The following is a 25781-nucleotide window of genomic DNA, read 5'->3' as shown; positions in this document are numbered from 1 at the left end:
TTCGATAATAATTTTATAAGATTCCTTTATTAAATGGAGTAGCTGGCAACTCTGGAAGAGTAAGGCCAGTCGGCTAACGAGAGTCCGAGACTGCTATCGCTTAGACACCAACGCAGTATCATGTAGATGTCGGTCATGAGTGGTTGGTTACATGTCTCTGTCCTGCGGGATGGAATGACTAACCGTGTCTCTCCCCTACAATCGTGGTTTTAGCCTCGGATTGAGGGGATAGTTAAGCAAACATAAATAAAATATTGTCTGTCTTTTGCTAAGAAGCTTTCAATAAGAAAGATATTACAACATTTCAATGCTGTTTACCGTAGGTACATTTTTAAAAGGATTCTAACGCAGCGCAACTCTATATTGTATAATGCTCTCATGCTTACGAAAGCATGGCTTATTAGAGTACATGCTTAGTGAGAAGATGAATGTAGTAGAGAATTCACTTTAAAAAGGACTACGGTCTATGGTCAAGTCTTATGCACATACCGAGGTTACTACAGAATTCCTAGTATCCTTACAAGGTTTCCTAGATTAATGCTGTTTACCACAATGTGACAGTATTATAAAGGATTCTAATACGGCAGAGCGCTATAAATATAATTCTCTCATCCTTTCGAGAAACGCACACAACCTTTTTAGAATCGGATATTGCTCAAGAGAAGTTGGTTGAGTCGGATGGGAAACATTCTCTTAGTGGCAGAAGTTGTTTCCTGAATGGGACTATTACTACGTATATAAAAGTTTTTTTTTTTTTTTTTCCATTAAGAACGGAATTAACATGGGAAGGATGTCGGGTACCATAAAGGCATAGATGTTATGGCACATAACCTAAAAAGAACTAGAAGGAAGCGCCAGCCTGGCGCAAATTGCGCCAGAAGCACCATCCAAGATATTTTCTCGTTTTAGCGAGTTATTAACCTAAGAGTCCAGTAGCCTCTCGGACAGAAGGCTCTGTGACGGCAAGATTCGTTCCTGATTTCGTTACCCATTTAATCGAAAAGGGGTCGCTTACAAGGAATGATGAAATGATTTATTTTAATCACTGAGGCCAATTCCACGACTCTCTCATATCGCAAAGAGCATCGAGAATCTCTTTTTTTTTTTCGCCCCTGTTCGCGTTAACAAAAGAGAACCTATTTGGCGTTAACAAAAGAGAACCTATTTGGGGAACAGACACGGAACGTAACGATCCTTAAGAGGTTCGTTGCAAGATTTTGCATGTCCGTGAGAACCTTCTCGATCGAAGATAATAACTGTTAACGTATGCCTAACATTTATTGAAAAGAGTTGTGAGAACCTGCGGAAAGTCTTTTTCATAGATCTCTTTGTAAGGTAGAAGACGAACAGGCTTCCTTTAGACTGCTTCCTTTTCCTCGAACCAAGAGAGGTAGCAATATAAGACATCTTTAAATTTAAAGAAGGGGAATAATCTTTAGTCTTTTTTCCCCTAGTTATAAATTCTTAACAGGTATTAAGATAAATGGGCGTCAAAGGAAGAGAGGATGTATGCCTCATTTTGGCCTTAGAGAGGTTGGATTCACAGAAGTCACATTCTTCTCACAGCATGTTTCGTAAGGCTTTTCCAAGAGTATCTGGATATTCTATCAGAATCTATTATAAATAGACCTAAAAAACCTCTCCACTCTGAGTCTGTCCGCGTGCAGACTGACCAGAAGTGGACATGAATGAGAGGTTTTTTCAAGGTAAATGACAATAGTCATGGCTAAGACATAGAATTGCTGCAGATCGTGCTAGATGGAATGAGGAAACTGTCCTCTTCCGATACCTCTGTGAACCACATAGCGAGGTTTTTTCTTCACTTTCAGAGGGAAGAATCACCTATGTATATATCTGCTATCAAAGAACGCAGTAAAAGGCTATACTCTGTCTCTACAAGGGGAATTAGAGATAACAGAGGATTAAGATCTTCGGGATCTTATACGATACCGCAATACGACAAGAGTAGGATATCATGTACTTCGAATGGGATCTTTTTGTGGCCACAGATTCCGTGTTCCGACAAAATGGAACTGCTCCTCATCAAACTTCTTTGAGGAAGTTTATGAAGGAATTCTTTGTTTCTCTTAGCCCTAAACGACCAAGAAGACAAGTGAATTTTTTGTGCATTGGAATCTCGCATCAGATTCAATGGAGACTCGGCAATGGGTTCTTGCCAGCATAGTATGTCTGGCAAAAGAACTAAATCCCTCTATCTGATTCTGCACGCAACGCTTTCAGATAGAAGTTTCGTTGCCCAGGCAGGGTACTTACATTTTCATCTACAGAAGAAGAGATGGTTTAAACGTTTGCCTACAGAGTCTTCGGGGTGCGATGAGGGCTCAAAATGCTTCCCAGAAGGTATTCAGAAGGATACAATAAGAGCTAGAAATCAGGGTTCCGCCCAATTTCAGCTCAGAGTCTCCGACTTCCAGACTCCTTCCCTTCCTTCGGGCAAGGATAGGGAAGATTCTGCAACGAGGAACCTCATCAACATGTAAGAAGAGATCTCGTTAGCAAAAGAAGTGTTCACGAAGGATCCTCCTCGGAGGAAGACTCTTCTCTCTCGTATTGTTAGATATCCTGTCGTCTACTGGGTGTAGCTGACTAAAATCACCTCCCCTTGCCAGGGGCCAAAAGCTCAAAGGGGAAGAATTTCTTCCACCCTTCTCCAGTCTTCTGATAAACTATGTGGTTATTCAGGACTCTCGGACAATGTAGCGCCAGCCAGGCGCCAAATGCCAATACAGGCGAAAAACGCCAGAGGCGGACAGTTCCAAGGAACTCTGTCATGGTCGGATACTGAGAAGGAGCGGGCCTCCAACCTGGCGCAAATGCGCCAGAGGTGAACAAATCGGACAGATATAAGAGTGTCCGATGTGGACATCGCTAGACAGCCTAGAGACTCTTCCAAGCTCGAAGCTCCAGCAAGTGTGGAGGAGCCAAGCCAGGCGCGAGGCGCCAGCCAGGCTCTAGGAGCCAGCCAGGCTCTAGGAGCCAGCCAGGCTCTAGAAGCCAGCCAGGCACCATCCAGGTGCCAGGCTCCTTCAAGGCTAGGCTCCAGTCAGGATTGAGGATCCATCCAGGCGCAAGGCTCCTTCCAGTAAAGAGAAACCTAAAGCTCTGTCATGTAAGAGGGCTAGTCCCCATTGATATGATACAGGTAAGGCTCTGCCATGTAAGTGGGTCAGCCCCCATTGGCACGATCCGAGAAGGCTCTGTCGTGTAAGCGGGCTAGCCCCCATTGACATGTTCCAGAAGGGTTTGTCAGTCATAGGTCCCTACCTCGCTGAAACTCTTGAGGCATGCAGACTCATAGACAGTAATCATGAAGTCTTCTGCCAGGCTCCAGGTGCCTTCCAGGCGCAAGGCACCAGCCAGACGCAAGGCTCCAGCCAGGCGCGAGGCGCTAGCCAGGAAGGAGGAGCCAATCAGGCACCGGCCAGGCGCGAGGCGCCAGCCAGGCGCAAGGCGCCAGCCAGGCGCAAGGCTCCAGCCAGGCTCTAGGCGCCATTCAGGCTCTAGGCGCCATTCAGGCGCAAGGCTCCAGCCAGGCGCGAGGCGCTAGACAGGCGCTAGGCGCCTGCCAGGCACGAAGCGCTAGCCAGGCTCCAGGCTTCACCCAGAAGAGATCGATATCAAAGAACGCCCTGGCCTTCCTTGAGACATTGTGATCTCTTATGCACTTGATAAGTGCATTGATGATTCCTTCAAACAGCTGAGAATTAAAAGCGCATGAAGTGCGAGCTTTTCCGAATTCTTGTTCTTTCCCTAACAATATGTCATAAGGACATATTAGCTGTCACATACGGGAGATGCAACTCTGTGTTGACTTCCCATTATCCGACTTCCCATTATCCGAAGGATATCAAGATAACCTTCGAGGGATCCTTCTCTCTTGGTTGATACGTGTCTGCGGATACATTGCTGGGATAGGGAGCAGATACTGATCCTTAACTAGTGAGTTAAATTTTATTTAACGTCGTGTTTTTTCTTTGGGTTGTTTGAAAGGAGTTTGTAGATAACTCTTTTCAACTTAAGCACTAACCCTCGTGTTAGGATCAGGTGATCGGGATCGGTGTTGTGCTCCTTAATTATGCCACTAGGCATAGGCATATTGTCATGTAAGAGGCTCTGTCGAGTAAATGGATAAGACCCCATCGACAGACCCACAAGAACTCTTAGCCATAGGTCACATCCTCGCTGAGGCTCTTGAGGCGAAGCAGATTCCTAGGCATTAGCCATGGCGTCTTCCGCCTGATCAAGTAGGAACCAAGGTTTTATTTATTTATTACCTACAACGTATGTTGTTTACCTGTCTATTCAGTAAATAGTTGTCTCTTTCCCACCACCAAGGGTGTCAATCAGCTAAGTATATATCTGCTGGGTAAGTTCCATGTACAAAAATGATATTGTTAAGATACAATAAAGTTTTGTACATACTTACCTGGCAGATATATACGATTGATGGCCCACCCAGCCTCCCCTCAGGAGACAGGTGGAAGAGAAAATCTGGTTCTAGAACGGTAATCGTTCCTATTCCTGCCACCCAGCGGCAGGGGCGGTAGATCACCTGACCTACCTGCAGCGTGTGCCGCGAAATTCGAATTTCTGTTGGGGACGACGGAGTCTATAGCTAAGTATATATCTGCCAGGTAAGTATGTACAAAACTTTATTGTATCTTAACAATATCATATTTCAGAAACATATCTATTATGTATATTTCATGCTGAAACCCTTAAAAACAAAGCTAATGGATTGGAAAATTGTTGCAGTTTCAAGTGGCAAACTGAATTAATCAATTGATGTTAAAAATTTTTTAACTATTGTTGGATATGGTTTCTGGATGATATGGTCTTGGACTCTTCATGTTGCAGAGATAAAGCAAACTACTGCTGTATATGATATGGAGAAGTAGTATAGGACACTAAATAATGATTTGTCATCAAACAGCAATTTCATAGATAAGGTGTCAAAGGTAACAGCAAAAATTTATTACATTTTTCTGTCATAAAGGTACTTCCTTGTGAAGGAAACTCCCAAAGAAGTGTGTTAGTGTGTCTGTTAAGTTATTTTTTTTTTTTTATGTATTGTAGCTATGAATAAGATCAGAAAAGCTGTTACTACTCTGGGTATGGGATATCTTTGATGATTTTGCCATCTACTGGAATGCCCATGATCCAAAGAGCCATTGATTCGGTCACTAAAGGGGCATGTGAGAATGGATATGTTTCTTGCCTCAAAAGCATTAGCTTTTTGTTTCAACTGTACAAGAACGAGGAGGTTCAAACAATTTTGAAGATCCTACTGTATGGTTATGAAGTAAGTTTTGGACATGAGACTTATGTGGTCTCCACAAACTTCTTGAACACGAAGTAAACAAATTGCTTTGGATTTTATACCTTGTATCTAGTTTTAATAGGGGAGCAAATATGAAAAAATTCCTTGTAGACTTATATACAAGTTTGCTCTAGTGCTTGGTATTATTGAGTTAAAAGAAAAAAAAAAACCATGTATGTACTGTAATACATTCCATGGGTTTATGTATATGCTCTGGAGTCTGGAGCTTTCAGAACCTCCGGTTAAGATCATAGTATACTATGCAAATATTGGTCTGATGCTTGTAAGTCCAAGAGAACTTTGGCTGTGCCACATAAATCACTTGAAAAGATCATCTAACCCTAGTCAATATTTGCTTGGAGATTGTCAATTAGAAAAAATTTAATTTTCCTAAATCAAGTAAACAGTACCATTTGCATATCTGTCAGTTTGAAAAATTTTATTAAACTAACTCGAAGTAAATACGTATCATGATTTTGTAAAGTCATTAAACCAACTCAAGTAAATATCACAATTTTTCAAAGTAAATAGTGTTTTTCCTAACTACAAACCTGAGGTCCTTTACATTAGGATATACTGTCAGTTAGGCTGGAATTCGGCCGTTGAAGATTGAACAAGGTAGTTCAGTGTAGCTGCTTGTCCGGTAGTCGGGCGGTGGCATGAGGTGGGCCTAAATATAAAGGGTCTCAGGTTTGTATAGTTAGGAAAAATACAATTTACTTTAAAAAATTGTGATTTGTTCCTACACCTTATACAAATCCTTGGTCCTTTACATTAGGAAGACTGATCATTGGAAGGAGGAATCTGATAGTCTTGTGAACAAACTGCTGTTTGCTTAACCAAGGGTCTCCCTCCTGGTCCTAAGAGTGAGGAAGGGAACCTGGCTTCTGTCTAAGGGTTGGAGTATAGGAACTGCGTGACCAATGGCTAGACCTCTGGATGAATTCATAAGAGGGAGGCAAGCGTAGCCTCTTCTGAATAGCAAACAAGAAACTTTATAGTCAGTAGCAAAAAGACAAATATATCGGTATTGGGTTTGTCTCATGCCAAGGCTCCCTTCCCCCTTGTTATGGAAGTTATGGATACACATTTCTATATCCTAATGAAAGGGTATAGAACGGATCTCTAGTATAGCTTGCCTGCATCAGCTGCCCATTTGGTGTGTGACGAACGCGACTTCCTGCCCGCAGGAAGAGAAGAACAAAAAGGAGGAAGAGAAGCCAGTCACTCACATTCACATCTACATTCACACAGTGTCACAAACAGGTTTTTGCAGAACACAAGGGTAGGACCAATATCTCTTACTTCGTGGATTCTCGGGGGAAAGGTACTGGTGTCGTCTCCCTTCAGAGGAGTATGCTTTCTTGATTGCCTCACGAAGGCAAAAATAAATATAATGTTCTTGGACACTTCATTCCTAGTCACCCCAGTGCTAACGAAGAGGCGTCAACACTCAAACCGGAGATGGCGAGTTCTCTTCAGATACCACTGTAGCACTCTAATGGGACAAAGTAGCAGCTCGTCTGGATCATTACCACAGAAGTCCTCTATGGAGGGGATTGTAAAGAACTCTAATCTAGCATCAGGGACCGATTATAAGAGAGACCATGAAGCTCACCTACTCTCCTCGCTGATGCCAGGGCCAGCAAAAAAGATGCACTTAAGAGTCAAATCCCTCTGATGACTCGTAGAGGTTCTTATGGTTCACTAGTCAGACCTTGAGACAAGTCACGTCCCACTCAGGATGCCTGAGTTCCCTGGGTGGGCAAGACCTCTTGAAGCTCCTCATAAGGAGAGATATCTCCATGGAAGTGGATATGTCCACTCCTCGCAGCTTCAGGACCATGGTCAAGCCAGACCTGTAGCCCTTAACTGTGGATACAGAGAGGAGCTTCTCTTGCCGAAGAAAGACTAGGAAGTCTATGACCAGCCTCAGAAGACATCCCACTTCCCTTGGTATACTGCTGCAGAAGATTGTCTGAGGTATCCTGCCATCTCTATTGCTGCTGCTGTGCGGTGAGAAATGACTCACTCACAAAAGATGTGGGATAACCTCCAGCCGTAAAGACAGGAACTGTACATACTGCCAAGTGCTACCGCTCTATTTGCAGCTGAAATAGAAGATTGTGCCATTGGGTAAGCTCTTGTGGTATCTCAGTGAGAAGAGCCAACAGATTGGGATACCAAATGGCTGCCACCACCAAAATCATCTGAAGATTCTGGATGGAATCAGGCAGAATGGGAAAGGCGTATACGTCAAGTTTTTCCCATGGATGTTGGAACATGTTCTCTGGAGTTGCCCATGGGTCTGGCACTATGGAGAAGGAAACCTGAAGTTTCCTGTTGTGCCGGATGGTGAACAAGTCTTACAGCTGGATACCCCCACATGTTGAACAACCTTTCCGTCATGTACATGTGAAGGGACCACTCTATCCCTACCACCTGATTCTGGCAGCTGAGCTTGTCTGCTACTACATCCCTTTTGCTCGGAAAGTATCTGGTCAACAGCTCTATTGAGTGAGCCGTAGTCCACTTGTGCACCTGCACTGTCAACTTATGCCGCAGGAGGAACACTAGCCCCCCCCCCCCCCCCCCCCCCCCCCCTGCTTATTGACATATGCCACTACCCTGCTGTTGTTGCTCATCAACCCCATGGAGTGTCACATAACTCAATCCTGGAACTCTTGGAGGGCTAGGAAGGCCAATTTAGTTCCAGAAGTTCGATGTGAAGGTGCTTGTCATGTCAATCCCACCCCCTTGCAGTCAGCAACTCCTCCAGGTGTGCTTCCAACCCTCAGTTCATGTGTCTGAGAACAGAAGCATGTCCTGAGGGGATTGTGTAACTCCACTCCTACTAAGAGTTTCCTGCTGTCCAGCAACTAGGCTAAATCCTTCCTCACCTCCTCCATTAGAGGGATGGAAGGATTGAGGATTGGGATACCAAATGACTGCCACCAAAATCAGGCAGAATAGGGAAAGGCGTATACGTCGAGATTTTCCCATGGATGTTGGAATGTGTCCTCTGGAGTTGCCCATGGGTCCGGCACTATGGAGAAGGAAACCTGAAGTTTCCTGTTGTGACGGATGGCAAACAAGTCTATGGCTGGATGCCCCCACATGTTGAACAACTTTTCTGTCATGTACGTGTGAAGGGACCACTCTGGCAGCTCTATTGAGTGAGCCGTAGCCAGGGTGACCAGATTTTGAAAATTGAAATACGGGACACTTAAGTTGAAGAGGTAGTTGAACAATATAGACACAACTTATGCGAAGTTATGCACGCAGTGACGCAGGCAACGTCCTTCTCAGCCTTCTTTATTGACTTTTCTTTTGTTTTAAAGTGCATTCGTTGTAGATTTTGTTACAAATAGCTGTGCATTACATGTGTGAAAGCATTAGAATATTGCAATCAAGCATGTTTTGCAGCTTTGAAGAATATTAAAAAAAGTTACTTGCCATAATATATTGAATAAATTGCAGACAATAAAATACATATGATGAAAACCTTTCAATAATCCTTTTAAAATTATTTTCCTCATAGTTAAGTTGTTTTCATTTGTCATATTTTGCACTAGATCCAACTGCTCTCAAGAGATGGTGTTTGGTTTGAGCATATGTGATGAACTCCGAACAGGACAGTGTGAAATTGTACTTTATCTGTAGTTCTGACTTGATCATCTCTACACTGCACCGGTTCCTACACCCACCCCATCGTTGGCCCATCAGGGAGAATACTCGCTCCACTTGAGCGTTTGAAGGGGGAATGCTTAGTACAAATTTCGCTAGTTTATTGTTTTTTTTTTATATGTATATAAATATTGAAAATACGGGACAAAAGGCGTCCCGGGGAGGGTCGATACGGGACACGGGACAAATATCATAAATACGGGACAATCCCGTCAAATACGTGACGTCTGGTCACCCCGGCCGTAGCCCACTTGTGCACCTGCACTGTCAACTTATGCAGCAGGAGGAACACTAGCCCCCCTCCCCTACTCGTTGACATATGCCACTACCCTGCTGTTGTTGCTCATCAACACCATGGAGTGTCCCGTCACTCAATCCTGGAACTCTTGGAGGGCTAGGAAGACCGCCTTGAGTTCCAGAAATTTTATGTGAAGGTGCTTGTCGTGTCAATCCTACACCCTTGCAGTCAGCAACTCCCCCAGGTGTGCTCCCAACCCTCAGTCGATGCGTCTGAGAACAGAACATCCGTTAGAGGGACGGAGAAGGATTGAGGATCTTTAACCTGTAACCAACACTCGTTTAGTCTCCATTGAAGAGATTGCAGGTGAAGATGCCCGTGAGGGACTGGCTTCTCTAGTGATGACAGATGACCGATCATGACTTGCCAGAGCTTAGCTGGCTGCTCCTGGCTGGCTAGAAACAGTTGAGCTGCCCTCCTGAACTTGCTGGTCCTCAAGTCTGCCAGAATTATTTGTGCTGCTACCGTATTGATCAGCATGCCCAGGTACTTTATCCTCTGCTTGGGAATGAGACCCAACTTTTCTAAGTTTGTCACAATCCCAAGATCATGACAAAAGTTGAAAAGATGATCCCTGTCCTGTAGCAATTGCAAGAGCGACCCTGCCAGGACTAGCCAGTTGTTGAGATACCTCAACATACATATCCCGACCAAATGGGCCCCAAGCTGATACCAAAGTGAACACTTGAGGGGTGGTGAAGTGTTCCAGCATTGGAACACCGTCCCCTCGAGGATAAAGTGGCGTTCTTTATGAGGAGCGTCATAAAGGAGGCACATGCGGCTTGCAATGAAGAGCAGTTTAGGCTCCTTGAGAGTTAAAGCACATGAAGTGAGGGCCATTGCTACATCTCTGGCTTTTCAGAAAAATATGTCTGAATGATATTGTAGCCTCTACGTACTGGAGATGCAATTCAGTGTTTGCTTCTTACTACTTGAGGGACGTGAAGGTGACATACGATAAGTGCTTCTCTTTGGGGCCCTACGTATCTGCAGATTCAGTGCTGGGACAGGGAGCTGAGACTAATCCTTGTTAGTTTAGTTATTAATTTTAAGTTGGTGTTGTGTTATTATGGTTGTTTGGAAGAGGGTTAGGTGGTAACCCCCTTTCAATTGTTAGTTCTAACACGGGATAGAGATGGTCAGGTGGTCGGGATTGGTTTTGTGCTCCTTGATATTGCCAGAGGCATAGGTTTTGTCATGTAAGTGGGTTGGTCCCCATTGACAAAGATCCTAATAAGGTTCTGTCGTGTAAGTGGGTAAGATCCAGAAGAGCTCTCAGTCATAGGTCACTACCTCGCTGAAGCTCTTGAGGCAAAGCAGACTCATAGACAGTATCCATGAAGTCTTCTGCCCAATCAGGTAAGAACCAAGGTGTTTTAACCTACAACATTTGTTGTTTCCTGTTTTTTATTTTTATTATTTAGCTGTCTCTTACCCTCCACCAAGGGTGCCAATCAGCTAAGTAATATATCTGCCGGGGAAGTTGCATGTACAAAAATGATATTGTTATGATACAATAAAGTTTTGTACATACTTACCCGGCAGATATATACGATTAATGGCCCGCCCAGCCTCCCCTCAGGAGACAGGTGGAAGAGAAAATCTTATTAGAAAACGGGAATGGTTCCTAGTCCCGCCACCCAGCGGCGGGAGGTTAGATCACCTGACCCTGTAGTGTGTGCGGCAAAATTTGAGATTCTGTCGGGGACATCGGAGACTATAGCTAAGTATATATCTGCCGGGTAAGTATGTACAAAACTTTATTGTATCATAACAATATCATTTTTGTATTTTCTGGTAATTTCTCTTCTTCATTCTTTCACTTACTGTCAAACGAAGGTAGAAGAAGGGGCATGTGGTGTTGATGTTTGGGGGATCTCCTCTCACTTCGGAGGGTGGTGCCCTTGGATGCATGAGGAGTATCCTTATTACTTTAATAATTTTTTCCTTATTTTACAGACTAACAGTGGTGATTGTGTTTACAGCAGTATTGGTTGGATAGCTCTTCGTATTGGTTATCGTAACTTTAGAATTGTACCTGTGACTCGTAGCATGTTGTGATACTGATCCTCAAGTGTGTGTACTGATCCCCTGCTGGTAATCATATTCATTTACCACCACTACCTTGGAGTTAAGTCACTAGACGAAGCTTTTGCCGCTGTCCTGTGATGTTTAACAATTCCTGATGGTAGAAGTCTTGCAGAATTTGGAGGAATCGAAGAGGAAGAGAGCGCATCCAGTGTCGCCATCTTCCTCCTCTTTGAGATCATCATATTTTCATCAGTCTCCACCCCTTCAACTCCCAAGGCTCTTTGCCGTAGAAGGAAGAAGGAGAAGGCTCTCTCTCTCTCTCTCCAAGAAGTCTCATCACAGGACTTCTAAGGGTCTGTCTCCTCAACTGAGGAGGCGGTTGGGTCTTCCGCTGGCTCTCCCATTACTTTGGTAACGGGAACCGTCACGCTGTCCCCAGGGTCCAGCTTGTTAGGAGCTGTAGAAGCACAAACTTCGGTTCGCACTGTGGCGGGATCACAAGCTTAAAAAACAAGTGGCAAATCACCCCCCCCCCCCCCCCCACACACACTCACACACACACACACACACACACACACACACACACACACACACACACACCTAATCACTCCAGCTGCCCAACTCACCCAGTCACACTTTCCTCTTTACGCTACAGCTTACACGCAGGTCAATTTTACTACAGCATATATGCAGGACATTTGACCTACACCTATACAAAAACAAACAAACACAAAACACACATACTTACCAACTCCAGATACTCCAGGGCTATGCTGTGCTGTTCGCTGATCGAGGTCACTGAGACATTAACAACAACCCCAAAACCAAGAACCACCACCCAACAACACAACACTCAAGGACTGTAACCAAACAACTCAACAACACAACACCCAAAGACTGTAACCAAACAACACACAACACCACCCACCCAAGGAACACAACCACAACTCAACAACACAGCAAACAACCAAGGAACACAACCACAAGACCACTGCACAAACAATCACCAGCAACACAAAAAGGCAACACACACACCCCCACTAACAACATCAAGGAATCACAACAGCCCCCAGCAACAACAACCCTCGACAACTCACAACCACACCAAGAAACCACAACAATCACATACAACCCTCAGGAACTCAAAAGCACAACAAATCCAATAGTACAGGCACAACCTCTCCAAAGCAAACAACACCAAACTAACAACAAATCAATAAAACAAATCAATAACACAAAACTCAACTGACTTCCAGTGCCTTCAATATACTGCTCCCATCACTACTCTCTGTCAAAGGCTCTAACCCAAGACTGACTAAAAACACTCACTCAAAACACAGAACTGATCTCTAACAGCAGACAACCCAGAACTCAACAACAGCCAATACAGTCGATAACCATCCAACCACCAATTACTCTCTCTCTCTCTCTCTCTCTCTCTCTCACAGACGTTGTCAAATGGAATTCCATAACTCCTCCATAGCACTTCTGCTGCTAGTCCTAGAGGTTCTGCCCCTAAGACTAGTTCCGTGTCGAGCACTCCTTCGTGAGTCCCCGAGTATAGTAATCTCCGGATTTGCGTGCATCTAGAGTCGTTGACGCTGAGTCCGCTCACCATCATGACTCAGGCACAGGGTGGAAGAAGGAGCGAGTCGCTCAGGTGACTCGCGCCTTGTTAGTGATTGCTTGGATTCCAGGGTTGACATGGGCCGTCCATGCAGAGATCCAGTCCTCTGAGAGTGTTTGGCCTTGACGAGGACTTTTACGAGTCAGAGGACTGTATCGACTCTCCAGTCAGGTGCACGCTCAGCCCCACCCAGACGACGGTCCCGTTCGCGCGACCGACTGGTCTCGGAGTTGGCAGACGCTTTGTCTGCCATACGAGAGTTTCGTAACCCTCCTCGGGAAAGAGAAAGATGGAGACCATAGAGATACCAGCCACTGCTGGTACCTCTGCTCCTGGCTCTAGAGTTCCACCTCTGGACCAGGAACCGTCTCGGCGATCGTCACCAAGTGTACAGTCACCTGCTGGTGACCATGCGGCTAGGTTCCAGGCCTCTTAGTACGCTCACCGCCAAGACCCAGGCACAGGGCAGAAGGATGGTAAGAGTCGGCCAGGCGACTCGCCACACTGGCGATTGCTAGTGTAGCAATCGCCTGGCTGCTTCTGGGACTGTGATGAGTCGTGAGGACTGCTCAGTCTCACCGCGTTGGTGGATGCTACCAGTCACCCTACTGTCGATCACATCACATTGGAAAGTCTGCACAGCTGGGAGCAGCTCCCGATGCCAGAAACTGACGCTACCGCCCTTGGTCCAGGTTTTTCACAGGGAGATCGCTGGTCCAGACCTGCAGACCGGTCAACACCACTGGTTGGTGATCGTCTGCAGCCCTCTCCGTCTACCGGTTCTGCCAGTTGACAGCTGGAGCATCAGATCTACCACACCTGTCCCTTCAACCTCCTCGGCGGGATACACCGGGAGGAGCAAGGCGACCAGGAGGTATCTTGAGGAGTGTGCTTCTCTCGGTCCAGCCACGATAGCCTATGTGCCCGGTTCGGTCTTAGGAACCGGACAGGTGGGGGGGTGGGGGGGGGGGGGGCAGGGGGAGGCTGGCTGGCTGGCGAGAACGATGACGCTTTCCTAGACTCACGGATTGACCATCACAGCTGTTCACGTGACGGTCTTGCTGGACCTCGAACACAGAGACCGGTGTGGGCTCCCCCTTTGCTCCTCTTGAGAGGGTTCGGCCTCGACAAGGACTGGGATGTGTCTGAGGACGGTATCGGCTCTCTCCTGTCAGGTGCACGCACAGCCCCACCCAGATGACAGTCACGGTGACCAACCGGTCTCGGTGGCAGCAGACGTTTCGCCAGCAGTACGAGTTTTGTAACCCTCGTCAGGAAAACGTTTTCTCCAGATGGTAAAGTTTTCTAGACTCAGAGCAGCGGTGCCCATGACTTGCTTCTCCGGCTGTTAGTTCCGCTGGCAAGGCGAGTGAGAGCATCCAGTCTTCCTCCCCCATTTCCCTCTCTTCCTATGGCTATGCTGGGAAGGGCAAGGTGAATGGGAGGGTTCCTGCAGAGTGCTCTCCGTAGGATTCAGCGTCGGGGGACTGCGTTCCTGGAGGGACCTTCGGGTCCTACCAAACATACATCCACGTTGTTGAGGAAGGATCTTGCCCGTTCCTCCTCGATTTCTATGGGAATCGAGGTGGACCACCACCCAATGATCGTCTGACAAAATGCGGGGGATTTTGTCAAGCGCTTAAAATTCTTCGGAATTTCTAGCACTCTCCTAGTGTTTTTGTCTTCTACGATCTGCAAACACTTGGGCGAGACCACAGTCCAGAGTGAGACAAGAATTCCTGATAATTGTTACTATGATAATTGGGAATCTTGCCGAATGCTCAAATTCCTTGGAATTTCTAGCGTCTCAGTGTTTTTTGGTGTTCCTGTAATTTCCGAACACTGTCGAGATAGACATTCCCGGTAATTGTTGTTACAAACTCGGGAGTCTCATGAAGCCATTAAATTCTTGGAATTTCTAGCGTTCGAAGGAAGTGCTGCTGCTGAAGGAAGAGTTTCTTGGGAGGGGCTCAGCCTTGATGGACCTGACGGTCTGTCGCCTCAGTACGCGGTCATCCCCGGGATACAGAGAAGAACGGGCAATAACAGTCAATCCTCCTCTTTTTGTCCCTTCTTGGTTATACCAGAATGAAACAAGGAAATAAGAGAAATTTGGTGGAATTTACTCCTCAGAATTCGAACCCGAAAGACTTTGCTTTTGGTTCAATCTTAGGATCTTACCGAACATTCGTCAATCTGTTCAGGATGGATAGCACAGAGAGTTTGAGTGCCTCTCCAGTGCTACTGTTTTGGGAACATCCAGTTCGGCTTGAACTAGTCTTCTTCAGTATCCTGTTATCGCCGTAGAAGTCTCTCTTCGGGAAAACTTCACCTTCGCTCTCTTCATTTAGAGACTGAAGGTGATCTGCTTCCAGTCCTTATTCTTGTTCCTCAATTGAGAGAATTTAGGCTGGAGGTCGATGTACAGGAACCTACAAATATACTATGTATATTTCTCTCGCGACATGCTTCTGTTATCAGTTGATTTGTCCGAGTAGTAGGCACATAACTGTAGTTAACTCTACAGGTATGTGACAGAGACGAATAGTATCTTCTCTTTATAGACCTACAACTCGGGACTGCCTTGCAGGCATCCCAAGAGTTACCGGTTTCGATTTTGAGATATTAGTGGTATTGTTTACCAACAGCACCACACCATTTGCATTCACTGAATAGGAGGGTTTTTTTCTCCCCTATTTCAGTTAAAATGCAAATGCTTCAGCGAATCTTGTTTGCGCTCAATGGTTCTAGCTGAACACATTCCTTTATGGATTGGAATACCTGGCAACTCAGGATGACAACACGTTTAGCAAGAGCTAGAAGTGTACGGTGCTGCCAGCCTGCGTTTGCCAGTACGGCTTGATTTCCGAGATATTTTGGTTGGTATTCTCATCTCTGTTGAGGATTGGCTACCGATTTGAATCTCTGCCCGGCAATAAGAGACTTAGGTCTTTGGTTGGCTGGAATTCTCACATACGTGTAATACCATCTCTCCTGCAAGGCATTTTGCCATTGTGAGAATTTTCAGACATATACTATCTCACTAGATTCGTTATCATCTTTCTGTTTACCTCACCGAAACAGAAGTCTGTAGCCTAGTCTTTCGTGTTATCACACCTGCTGCTGCAATGACGCAGATTGACACCTCGGTAAATAGAAATGTCCTCCCTGATCCAGCCCACCAGAAGCGGTTCTTCAGGCAGTACAATCCCTGTGTTTCATTACTGAAAGACGCTCTGCTTTCATTGCAAACTCCGACTTTCTCACCAAACAGCAATGAAATAGCGGTTTAGCTTTTTCAGTCCTCTGTAAAACAACTGGGATTAAAGCCGTCTTCACTGGTTGGTATCATCGACGGAACTTTTTCTATGTTCAGAATCTTGAGAGTTTACTTCTCTCAATTCAACTGTGAAGACATAGGTCCGCACTCACCTTAGTCTTTCACTATCATATAGTATTGTTTCTCCTTAGTTGAGATTCAGCTACAATGAGAACGTCTGTCTTGCCATTAGGGACCTCGTTCTCTAGAAGGCAATTGACTATCGTCTGTTGGGCGCATGCCTGGAGAGAATCATTATCTCCGTTTCCCAGCATCGGTGGCGAACAAGACAGATGACTTGTATGGTTGTTCTTGGCATAACCCTTCAAAAGGCAGATGCCATGTTGTGACTACGTCTCGGATACATTACGGCTCATTGAGCACAGTCAGTCAGCAGCTGTTGAAGAGTCCGTGACTGTCATGAGCTACGCTATGGACTTTCTATTGGTTGATCCAGATCACTCATTACTTTGTCCTATTGGCGTGTTGCTGTACCCATAAAGGATCGGCATCCACCATGGAGTGTCGGTGTCTTTATCCGCTGCTGACTACCATTGTAGAAGTGTCCGATGACACATCTTTCTTCAAGTATTACAACACAGTGAGAGACTTCTGCAGTTGGATAGTCCAGTGGATGGGTACTTCTTATCACTCCGAAGAATATGTCGGACAGGAAGGTAGATAAGGTCTCATTGCGACCATATTTATCGTTTCCTTTGGGCCTGCCCACAGGTCCTTGGAACCTCATTTCCTAGGACTGGTGGCGGATGCTTGCAGGTTGTGTTTGCTTACCCAGCTCCTTCCAGAGGACAAGTTGCATCTTGCCTATGGTGTGCAGTTGTAGAGGTAGGAAGGATGCGAGAGTGACTGACCTCCACCTTCCCCACCATTTTTCTTCCACTCCTCATCCTTCGGGTTGAGGATAGGACTCGAACTTACACTGGCTGGTAGGGTGATTGATGCAGTAAGCTTACACATAGAGCTTCCTTTCTATGTTTCTTATCAGAATCATGAAGCAATCCCACTCCTTCCTCTAGCAAGGGGAGGAAGGAGACTGGCAATAATGCAAACCCTTCCCAGAACCTTGCATTAATGCCTACGACTAAATATTCTTCACAGCTCATTTTCAGATGAGTTACAATTCCTCACTCATTTCGAAAAGGCCCAGAAGTCTGATTTGATCATGCAGCTCCTATACTCTGATCAAGTTGTCAGAGGCAGGGTACCATTCGCTCTGACGACTAGGAGTAGCCTAGGCATGTAGAACTCCAGTCAGTTCTAGAGGTGCAATCACATTCCTTCCACCAATCAGTGAGTCTTCCTTATGTAAAGGACCGAGGGTTTGTATATCGTGCAGGAACAAATCACAATTTTTGAAAGTAAATTCTTTTTTTCCAAACTATACAAACCTAGGTCCTCTACTAATATGCCCACCTTATGCCACCCATCAATCTGAACCTGGGCCGAAAGGCAAAACAGTGTTAACATCCGGGCAGGCTGACCTACCCGCCTGCCACACGGTAGTTACTGCCTAACCACCTTGTTCAAGAATTTAACAGCCTTAATTCCAGCTACGCCGAAAGTAATTCCTTATGTAAAGGACCTCAGGTTTGTAAAGTTAGGAAAAATAAAATCTACTTTCAAAAAGTGTGATTTTAGGTGTAGGGTTATGTTGAAGCAAATTATAATTTGTTTTACAGACGAAGTGTCAAGTTAAAAATGGCTTCACTTTAAGTTAGAAATGGTGTGAAAGTTAAGTGGGGTTGCATTTTAGCATTGTTTTCTTACTCTTCCTTACTACACTTGACTACAGATTAATATCGTATATTTCAGAAACCATGGGTAATTCCTCATCCAGGCAACCTGAATCACCAAATGATAACAGTAATACTAGTAATGTAGTTGTGCAGCCACCAAGTTCCTCTCATCATACATCTGGAGTTCACTTGAGAACCAACTCTTCAGTCAGCTATACTAGTACCTCTTCTGTAAAGCCAGCAGGCACTACAAGTTTACACAGGGTTACTCCTACTCCCTTACCAAACCCTCCAGTGTATGTTAGCCAGGTTACTCCTCCTGTCTTAGCAAACCCTCCAGGGAATTTTTTGGCACCAAGAAGCACAAGTTCCCCTACAGTTACTTCACCTGTTACTAGACCTCTGGTTGGTCACCAGAGTGTAGTACATAGTGTCAATAATTACCTGATATCAGCTTCAAAGAGTTCCAATAATGATGTACATCTTGTAACTGTGCCTTTTGGGAACATTATAGATAAATTTTGTCTTCATGTGTGTCCACAGTATAATAGCAAAGAAGGATGCCGAGCTCCTTTGTGTAGAAGAATACATGTGTGTTATTATTGGATTCTAGATAAATGTAGTAATTCTGTTTGTGCATATGATCACAGCATTGATGCATTTCAAAATATTTTTGGTACTTTACGAGGAAGGAGAAATGTGAATACATCACCAGTTGAAGTTTTAAGAGATAATCATAGATTCAACAGGAACAGTAAGAGGAAGAATGATGCTTGTGTGTGCATGTTTTACTTGATGGGGAAATGTAAACAAAATGATTGTTCCCATGTCCATTCAAAAAAGTCATATGTATGGGAAGTGAAAAAAGATGAAACATGGTTGCGTTTATCTTATCAGCAAAGTGATGCATTAGAAGAGTTGTTCTGTCAACCTGATCAAGAAGTTGTTGATTTGTTACCAATACCACGAATTAAGTCTATGCAGGCTTTAACAATGGCTCTGAAGCAAAACTTAAAATGGAAAGCAGATTTCCAGGCCATGAAAGTGTATAGTGGTCATGTGTCATATGAATTACGGAGACTTTCTACAGCCTCTGACATCTGCTCCTTTAAGAGTATGCATAGAGTAGCAACACGGTGGATTTGGTATTGGCAGTCTTCTGATACGGTGTGGATTCCTTACAAAGATGGTATTCCTTGCAAAAGTGGTATCACCAAAAATTTTTACAATATAGCCCTAAGTGATCAGTTGGAGCATCATTATAATTTCAGTGAAGAGAATAACATTGAAATAATTGTTGGGAATTATACTTACACTATTGACATGAATACCATGACGCAAACAAACAAGAGCTTAGGAACAGAAAGAAAAGTCAGGAGAAGACCAGTATATAATTGGGTGAAAAACAAAGATTTATATTTTGATCAGTTCTTCACTTCAGCCTCTGTAGAGCATGATGTGGAGCGCCATGATGTACCAATGACAAGCCCAGAGTTTTCATTAGTTAAAAGTCTCATGGAAGCATCAATGAATAAAGTGTGTATATTGTCAGTGGAAAGAATAATTAATAAGACTCAATGGAAAGTTTATCAGAATAAGAAAGCACTACTAAAACATTTATATCAAGACAACCAGTCCCTTATAAATGAACAGTTTCTTTTTCATGGAACAAGGCACAGTGTTGTGGACCAAATTTGCAAGGATAACTTTGACTGGAGGCTCCACGGTACAAATGTTGGAAGGGTATATGGTCAAGGTCTTTATTTTTCCAATCATGCAAGTATATCAAACTCGTATAGTGAAACGGATTCATCTGGCATGAAATGTATGTTCATAGCACTTGTGTTAGTAGGTTCAATGACTGTAGGTAATAGCAGCATGAAAGTTCCACCAGTATATGACAAAACAAATAGCCAGTTTAATACGTCTTGTGATACAGAGTATAATGCACGTATTTTTGTAAAGTATCATAGGGATGAGTATTATCCTGCATATATTGTATGGTTTCAAACTTAACTGTTTATCCCCTTTAAACATACAGGTGATATCTTTTTCCTACATGTTACCAACAGGTATATCTTAAGGTGGGTACACACGTGCGAACCAAACCTTGTATTGTAACCGATTCTTGTAACAAAAACACAAGTGTGGACGGTTCCTCGAACCCGAACCCCGAACCTGTGAGGTTCGAGGCTCCGTTCGCCCTCCGTCCTGGCAATTGTCGGTTTTTGGGCCCCGAATCAAAGGGAGGTCTCTGAACGTTTCGCAGTGTGTGGACGGGACCTGTATTACACGCGTATCAACAGAGGTTGCTGAACTTGTTAACACCAACTATGAACAAGGCCGTCCATAGTAGAGTTCCTTGTTTTGATCAGTCAGTATGTATATGTCTACCATGGCTGATTGGAGTGAGGAAGAGGTCCTTCAATTTATTAGTTATTACGAAGAAAAGACTTTACTGTGACCAGAAACTTCTTGGAATCTCATGTCAGCGAGTAATTCCCAACCACTATTCTACCCTTCTAGTATATAACCGTGATTGCCACCATCTTCTTTTATTTCGCTTCATCTTCGTTAAATAATGTGTATAAATATATGGGGCAGCTGCTACTTGCATGGTGGCCATCGTCGGTAAACAACCCAGATAGAGACAGACTGATGATCGCAGTGGATTGTAATGAAGTTACGTGTTTAACGTGGTTATGGTTCGTCCTCAACATTTTGACACCTTGTAACCGTATATGCGTAACTCAGTTACACATATAAGGTTCGGCTCTCACGTTCGGCTCTCACGTATGTACCCACCTTTATGTGTAATAGTTACTTTTTTTTTATTTATTTATTTATTTTTTTTTTTTTTTTTCCTCTAGTGGTTGCCCTTTATAGTATATTTTGATAATCCCCTGTATGTAATATGTTTGGAGCAAGAAGTAATGGTAGTATTAGGAAAGTCGAAATGACAGCCAAATCACTTATTGCAGCTTATATAGTACTAGTAATTAAAGGACTAAGTAGTAGATTTGCCATAGGGGGTGAGTTACAGTAGTCCTTTTTGTGATGGAGTAATTCAGCTTTCATGAAAAAATTTTAGTTTACCCTTTGTAATTTTACATTTAAATAGTTATAGATAATTATTAATGTTTAACACACATGTATATAGTGATTTGTGAAATTGTATAATTATTCACTAGTGCCCATTGACTAAGAACAGACTTAAGTCGAAGTTACCAACTTCTAAAAGTTACAAGTGCCTTTTAAGATAGACTCTGTTCAATTACCCAGACTTATAAGGTGGAACTATATAAGAACATAAGATAGAAATAAATGTATTTTGGGGAAACATTTAATAGATAGAAATAAATGTATTTTAGGGAAACATTTAATTTACAACCAAAATTTCATAACCTTTTGTAGTTATGGTAGCTGACAACTAGCACGATAGTTGAGTGCAAGAAAGGAACATTCTTGTTTGCACTCAATGTTTTGTGCTTAGATGTCAGCTATCTTAATAACAAAAGTTATGAAATTTGGTTGTAAATTAAATATTTTTCCCTAAAATACATTTATTTCTATCTTAAATTCTTACGAAGTTCCACCTTATAAATCTGGGTAATTGAACAGAGTCTATCTTAAAAGGCATTTGTAACTATTATAAGTCGGTAACTTGGACTTGAGTCTGTTCTTAGTCACTGAGCACTCGTGAATAATTATATAAGTTCACAAATCACTATGGTGCCTGCAGTTTCACTGCCACACTCGACACTCCCCTTTAATTTTGCCTTGGTGTTCTCTGCTTACTCCCCTCTGATATTTTGTACTATTTATGGCCTTTCATTAGGTAGAATATATTTAGATATTTAATTTACTTGATTACCAATTATAATATAATGATTATAGAAGACTAGATAATATATATATATATATATTAATAATAGATAGATAGATAGATTAGATAGATGTTAGATAGATAGATAGATTAGATAGATAGGATAAAGATAGATGGATGGATGTGGATGGATGGATAGATAGATAGATTCGATAGATAGATAGATATAGATATGATAGATAGATAGATAGATAGATGGATTGGAGGTGGTGGATATAAGGATAGATAGATAGATAGATGGATATATAAAATGTACCATAAATAGTATATAACACTTATATTTGTATTCGTCTGTTGTTATACACCCTTAATTTTACTTTGATTGTACAGTATACTATATGCTAATTACTTTGATTGTACAGTATACTATATGCTAAATATACCAAACCTTAAGTTCTATACTTAGCGTTTGTAAACCACCAGAACCGAGTTGAAGGAAGTATATTCTGTTACAGTTGACTACTTGGGATAAATTGTCCAAGTGGGATAGGCTTATACATTTGAAAGCCACTTGGTATTTGATATCTTCTGACACATGCCATGTCTTGCCAATTATTCTGAATTGTCATTGTCTTTCTTACTTTCATTCTTTAAATCTTCAGCTGAAAACTCTTACGGACAGAGTCAACAAACTATAAACCCAAGAAGGTTCCAAAGGAGAAATCAGCTTGTAGAGAGAGAGAGAGAGAGATCTTGCAAAAAAAGTTGGAATAGAATATAAAACAATACCCTTGAAATTCAGGAGACTTGACCATAGCAGGAATGAATGTGCTCCTCACTGAAACATTTGGATATTGGAGCACGTACTACACAGTCGCATTAGACCAAACTACTTTATATTTCAGTTGTACTACAGAATAGTACTCCAAACTGGAAAAAATAAAATTTAGAACACCTATAAATGACTGGAAACATTTCTGCCTGATTCTTTTTGCAATACATACAGTGGCGGCTCATGGCTATCATTCAGGGGGTTGCTGTTACTTAATTTCTTTTTTATATTCCTTTCATATTAACTGCATAAACACACGCATTATATATATATATATATATATATATATATATATATATATATATATAGATATATATATATATATATATATATATATATATATATACAGTGGTACCTCGAGATACGAGCAGCCTAACATACGAGTGTTTTGAGATACGAACCGGAGCTCGGGCCATATTTTCGTTCAAGATACGAGCCGTGTTTCCGGAGCGTCCCGCTAGTTGGCGTGCAGGGTCGAGCATCATCCGAGAGCATCTCTCGCTCACTCGCACGTATTACCCGCTTGAATCAAAGTGTATCTTGTGCGCTGCACTCTTCTTCTTCTTCTTCTTCTTCTTCTTCTTCTTCTTGCGTGATTACTGAACTTGTTTGTGTGTTATCATAGGACCGAAGAAAGTGAGTGCTAAGGACAATGGTGACAGGAAGAAGAGGATGATGTCGATAGAACTAAAGCAAGAAATAATAGAAAAACATGAGCGTGGCGCACGAGTGATTGAACTTGCAAAGATCTATGACCGTAGTACATCGACAATTTGTACGATATTGAAGCAGAAGGATGCCATCAAGAGTGCTACACCAGCAAAAGGAACCACAATTCTTTCCCAATTAAGGACAAATATCCACGAGGAAATGGAGAAGCTTCTGCTTGTGTGGGTGAAAGAGAAGGAGTTGGCAGGAGATACAGTGACGGAGACGGTAATATGCGAGAAGGCACGGAGTATTTATGCCGACTTAGTGAAGAAAGAAGCATCAACTTCTAAAGAGGCATCAGAAGAAGCGTTTAAGGCAAGCCATGGCTGGTTTGATCATTTTAAGAAGAGAACTGGCATCCATTCAGTGGTGAGGCATGGCGAAGCTGCGAGTGCAGATGTGAAAGCAGCCGATACGTACATCCAAAAGTTCGCTGCGCTTGTTGCGAGGGAAGGCTACATCCCGCAACAGGTGTTCAACTGCGATGAAACGGGCCTATTTTGGAAGAAAATGCCGTGGAGGACTTACATCACAGCAGAGGAGATGATGATGCCAGGCCATAAACCCATGAAGGACCGTCTGACCCTTTTTATTATGTGCAAATGCTAGCGGTGATTGTAAAGTGAAGCCACTGCTAGTTTATCATTCGGAAAATCCTCGAGCCTTCAAGACGCACAAGATACTGAAAGAAAAATTGCTCGTTATGTGGCGTGCCAATGCTAGGGCATGGGTTACGCAGCAGTTTTTTACTGACTGGGTAAATCTCGTCTTTGGCCCTACAGTGAGACGTATCTGCAAGAAAATAAACTCACGATGAAAGCATTGCTCATCCTTGATAATGCTCCAGCCCACCCACCTGGTCTTGAAGATGATATTCTGGAGGAGTTCCAGTTTATCAAAGTTCTCTACCTCCCACCCAATACGACTTCAATCCTACAGCCGATGGATCAGCAGGTCATTTCCAACTTCAAAAAGCTGTACACGAAGCACTTGTTCCGCCGCTGCTTTGAAGTGACAGAAAACACAAATCTAACCCTTCGAGAGTTTTGGAAAGATCACTACAACATCGTGATTTGTCTACGTATCATTGACTTGGCATGGCAAGGGGTAAGAAGACGAACGTTGAACTCTGCATGGAAAAAGTTATGGCCTGATGCTGTTGTAGAAAGAGATTTCGAAGGGTTTGAGCCCGAGACCGAGCAAGAAGAGTTAGAGGAGATTGTATCTCTCGGAAAGTCGATGGGTCTGGAGGTAGATGAGGGTGACGTCAACGAACTCGTCGAAGAACATGAGGAGGAACTCTCAACTGAGGAGTTGAAGGAGCTGCAGATGATGCAACACACGAAGGTTCTGGAAGAGATTAACACGAGTGAGGAGGAAGTGATTTCTACAGGTGAAATTAAAGACATGCTGGCAATGTGGGAAAAGCTGTCAAATTTCATTGAAAAGAAACACCCAGAAAAAGTGGCAACTGGTCGTGCTTCAGCGCTTTTTAATGACACTTGTTTGTCACATTTTCGAAGCATTTTGAAAGGCAGGCAAAAGCAAAGTTCTTTGGATACATTTTTATTGAAAAGAGCTGTGAGTGAAAGTACAGAAAGTGCAGCCAAGAAGGCAAAAACAAGTGATAATCAAATTTACGTTAATGTTAAGCTTAGTTTAAGTTTAAAGTTAAGTGCATTGTTTTAAGTTTTTTCTTTCATTTGAAATAAGGAAAGTGTAGTTTGTTCATGAAACTTACCTGTCAGATATATATATAGCTGTATTTTCTGAAGTCCGACAGAATTTCAAAACTCGCGGCACACGCAGTGGGCGGCCAGGTGGTAGTACCCATTCCCATTTTCTATTCATATTTTTTCTGTCGCCGGTGCTGTAAACAACTGTTTGCAGTACCTCCGCCTTGGATTTTTATAAACTTTTGGTCACTTAAGTATCTGGATTGTCTTTTGGTTTTGATTCTGGATTGGTGGCTAGGCACGCGCAATAGTGGACTGTTTTTTTATTTTGGATTGGCTTTTCTGTAAACGTGATGTCTGGATCAAGTTCAGTGAGTTTCAGAGTGTGTGTGAAGAGTGATTGTAAGGTGAGGCTACCGAAATCATCGGTAGATCCCCACACTGTATGTACGGGGTGTAGGGGGCATGTATGTTTATTGGATGATCGGTGCAAGGAATGTGAATGTTTGACCGATGATGGATGGAAGATGGATGATTCCTATCGACGGAAATTGGAACGTGATAGGATCAGGAGGTCTTCCTCTAGGAGCGGTTCCAGTAAAGGTAAGGGAAGTAATATTCCACCTTCAATAACACCAGTAGAGTTTGTATCACCTAACCCTGTGATGTTGCCCTC

General features: G+C 43.3%; 3 protein-coding genes across 5 annotated transcripts in view; all 3 read left to right on the top strand.

Annotated features, from left to right (window-relative positions):
* Window positions 1-20602, top strand: part of LOC135211111 (protein mono-ADP-ribosyltransferase PARP12-like) — a 56147-nt gene extending 35545 nt beyond the window's left edge. For all 3 annotated transcript variants that reach the window (XM_064244207.1, XM_064244204.1, XM_064244206.1), the window contains one exon: window positions 18137-20602. In XM_064244207.1, the coding sequence (XP_064100277.1) occupies window positions 18142-20076 (1935 nt within the window). In that variant the 5' untranslated portion in view covers window positions 18137-18141 and the 3' untranslated portion in view covers window positions 20077-20602. The remainder of the gene's footprint in view (window positions 1-18136) is intronic.
* Window positions 20603-23393: 2791 nt separating this feature from the next.
* On the top strand, window positions 23394-24038 carry LOC135211494 (tigger transposable element-derived protein 1-like). The gene has a single exon (XM_064244801.1). The coding sequence runs from the start codon at window positions 23394-23396 to the stop codon at window positions 24036-24038; it is 645 nt and encodes a 214-aa protein (XP_064100871.1).
* Window positions 24039-24242: 204 nt separating this feature from the next.
* LOC135211493 (tigger transposable element-derived protein 1-like) lies at window positions 24243-25118 on the top strand. Its single transcript, XM_064244800.1, has one exon. The coding sequence runs from the start codon at window positions 24243-24245 to the stop codon at window positions 25116-25118; it is 876 nt and encodes a 291-aa protein (XP_064100870.1).
* Window positions 25119-25781: the final 663 nt, after the last annotated feature.

Source organism: Macrobrachium nipponense, chromosome 4 (genome assembly GCF_015104395.2).
Source record: "Macrobrachium nipponense isolate FS-2020 chromosome 4, ASM1510439v2, whole genome shotgun sequence".
NCBI classification, from domain to species: domain Eukaryota; kingdom Metazoa; phylum Arthropoda; class Malacostraca; order Decapoda; family Palaemonidae; genus Macrobrachium; species Macrobrachium nipponense.
This window is presented reverse-complemented; position numbering and strand designations above follow the sequence as displayed.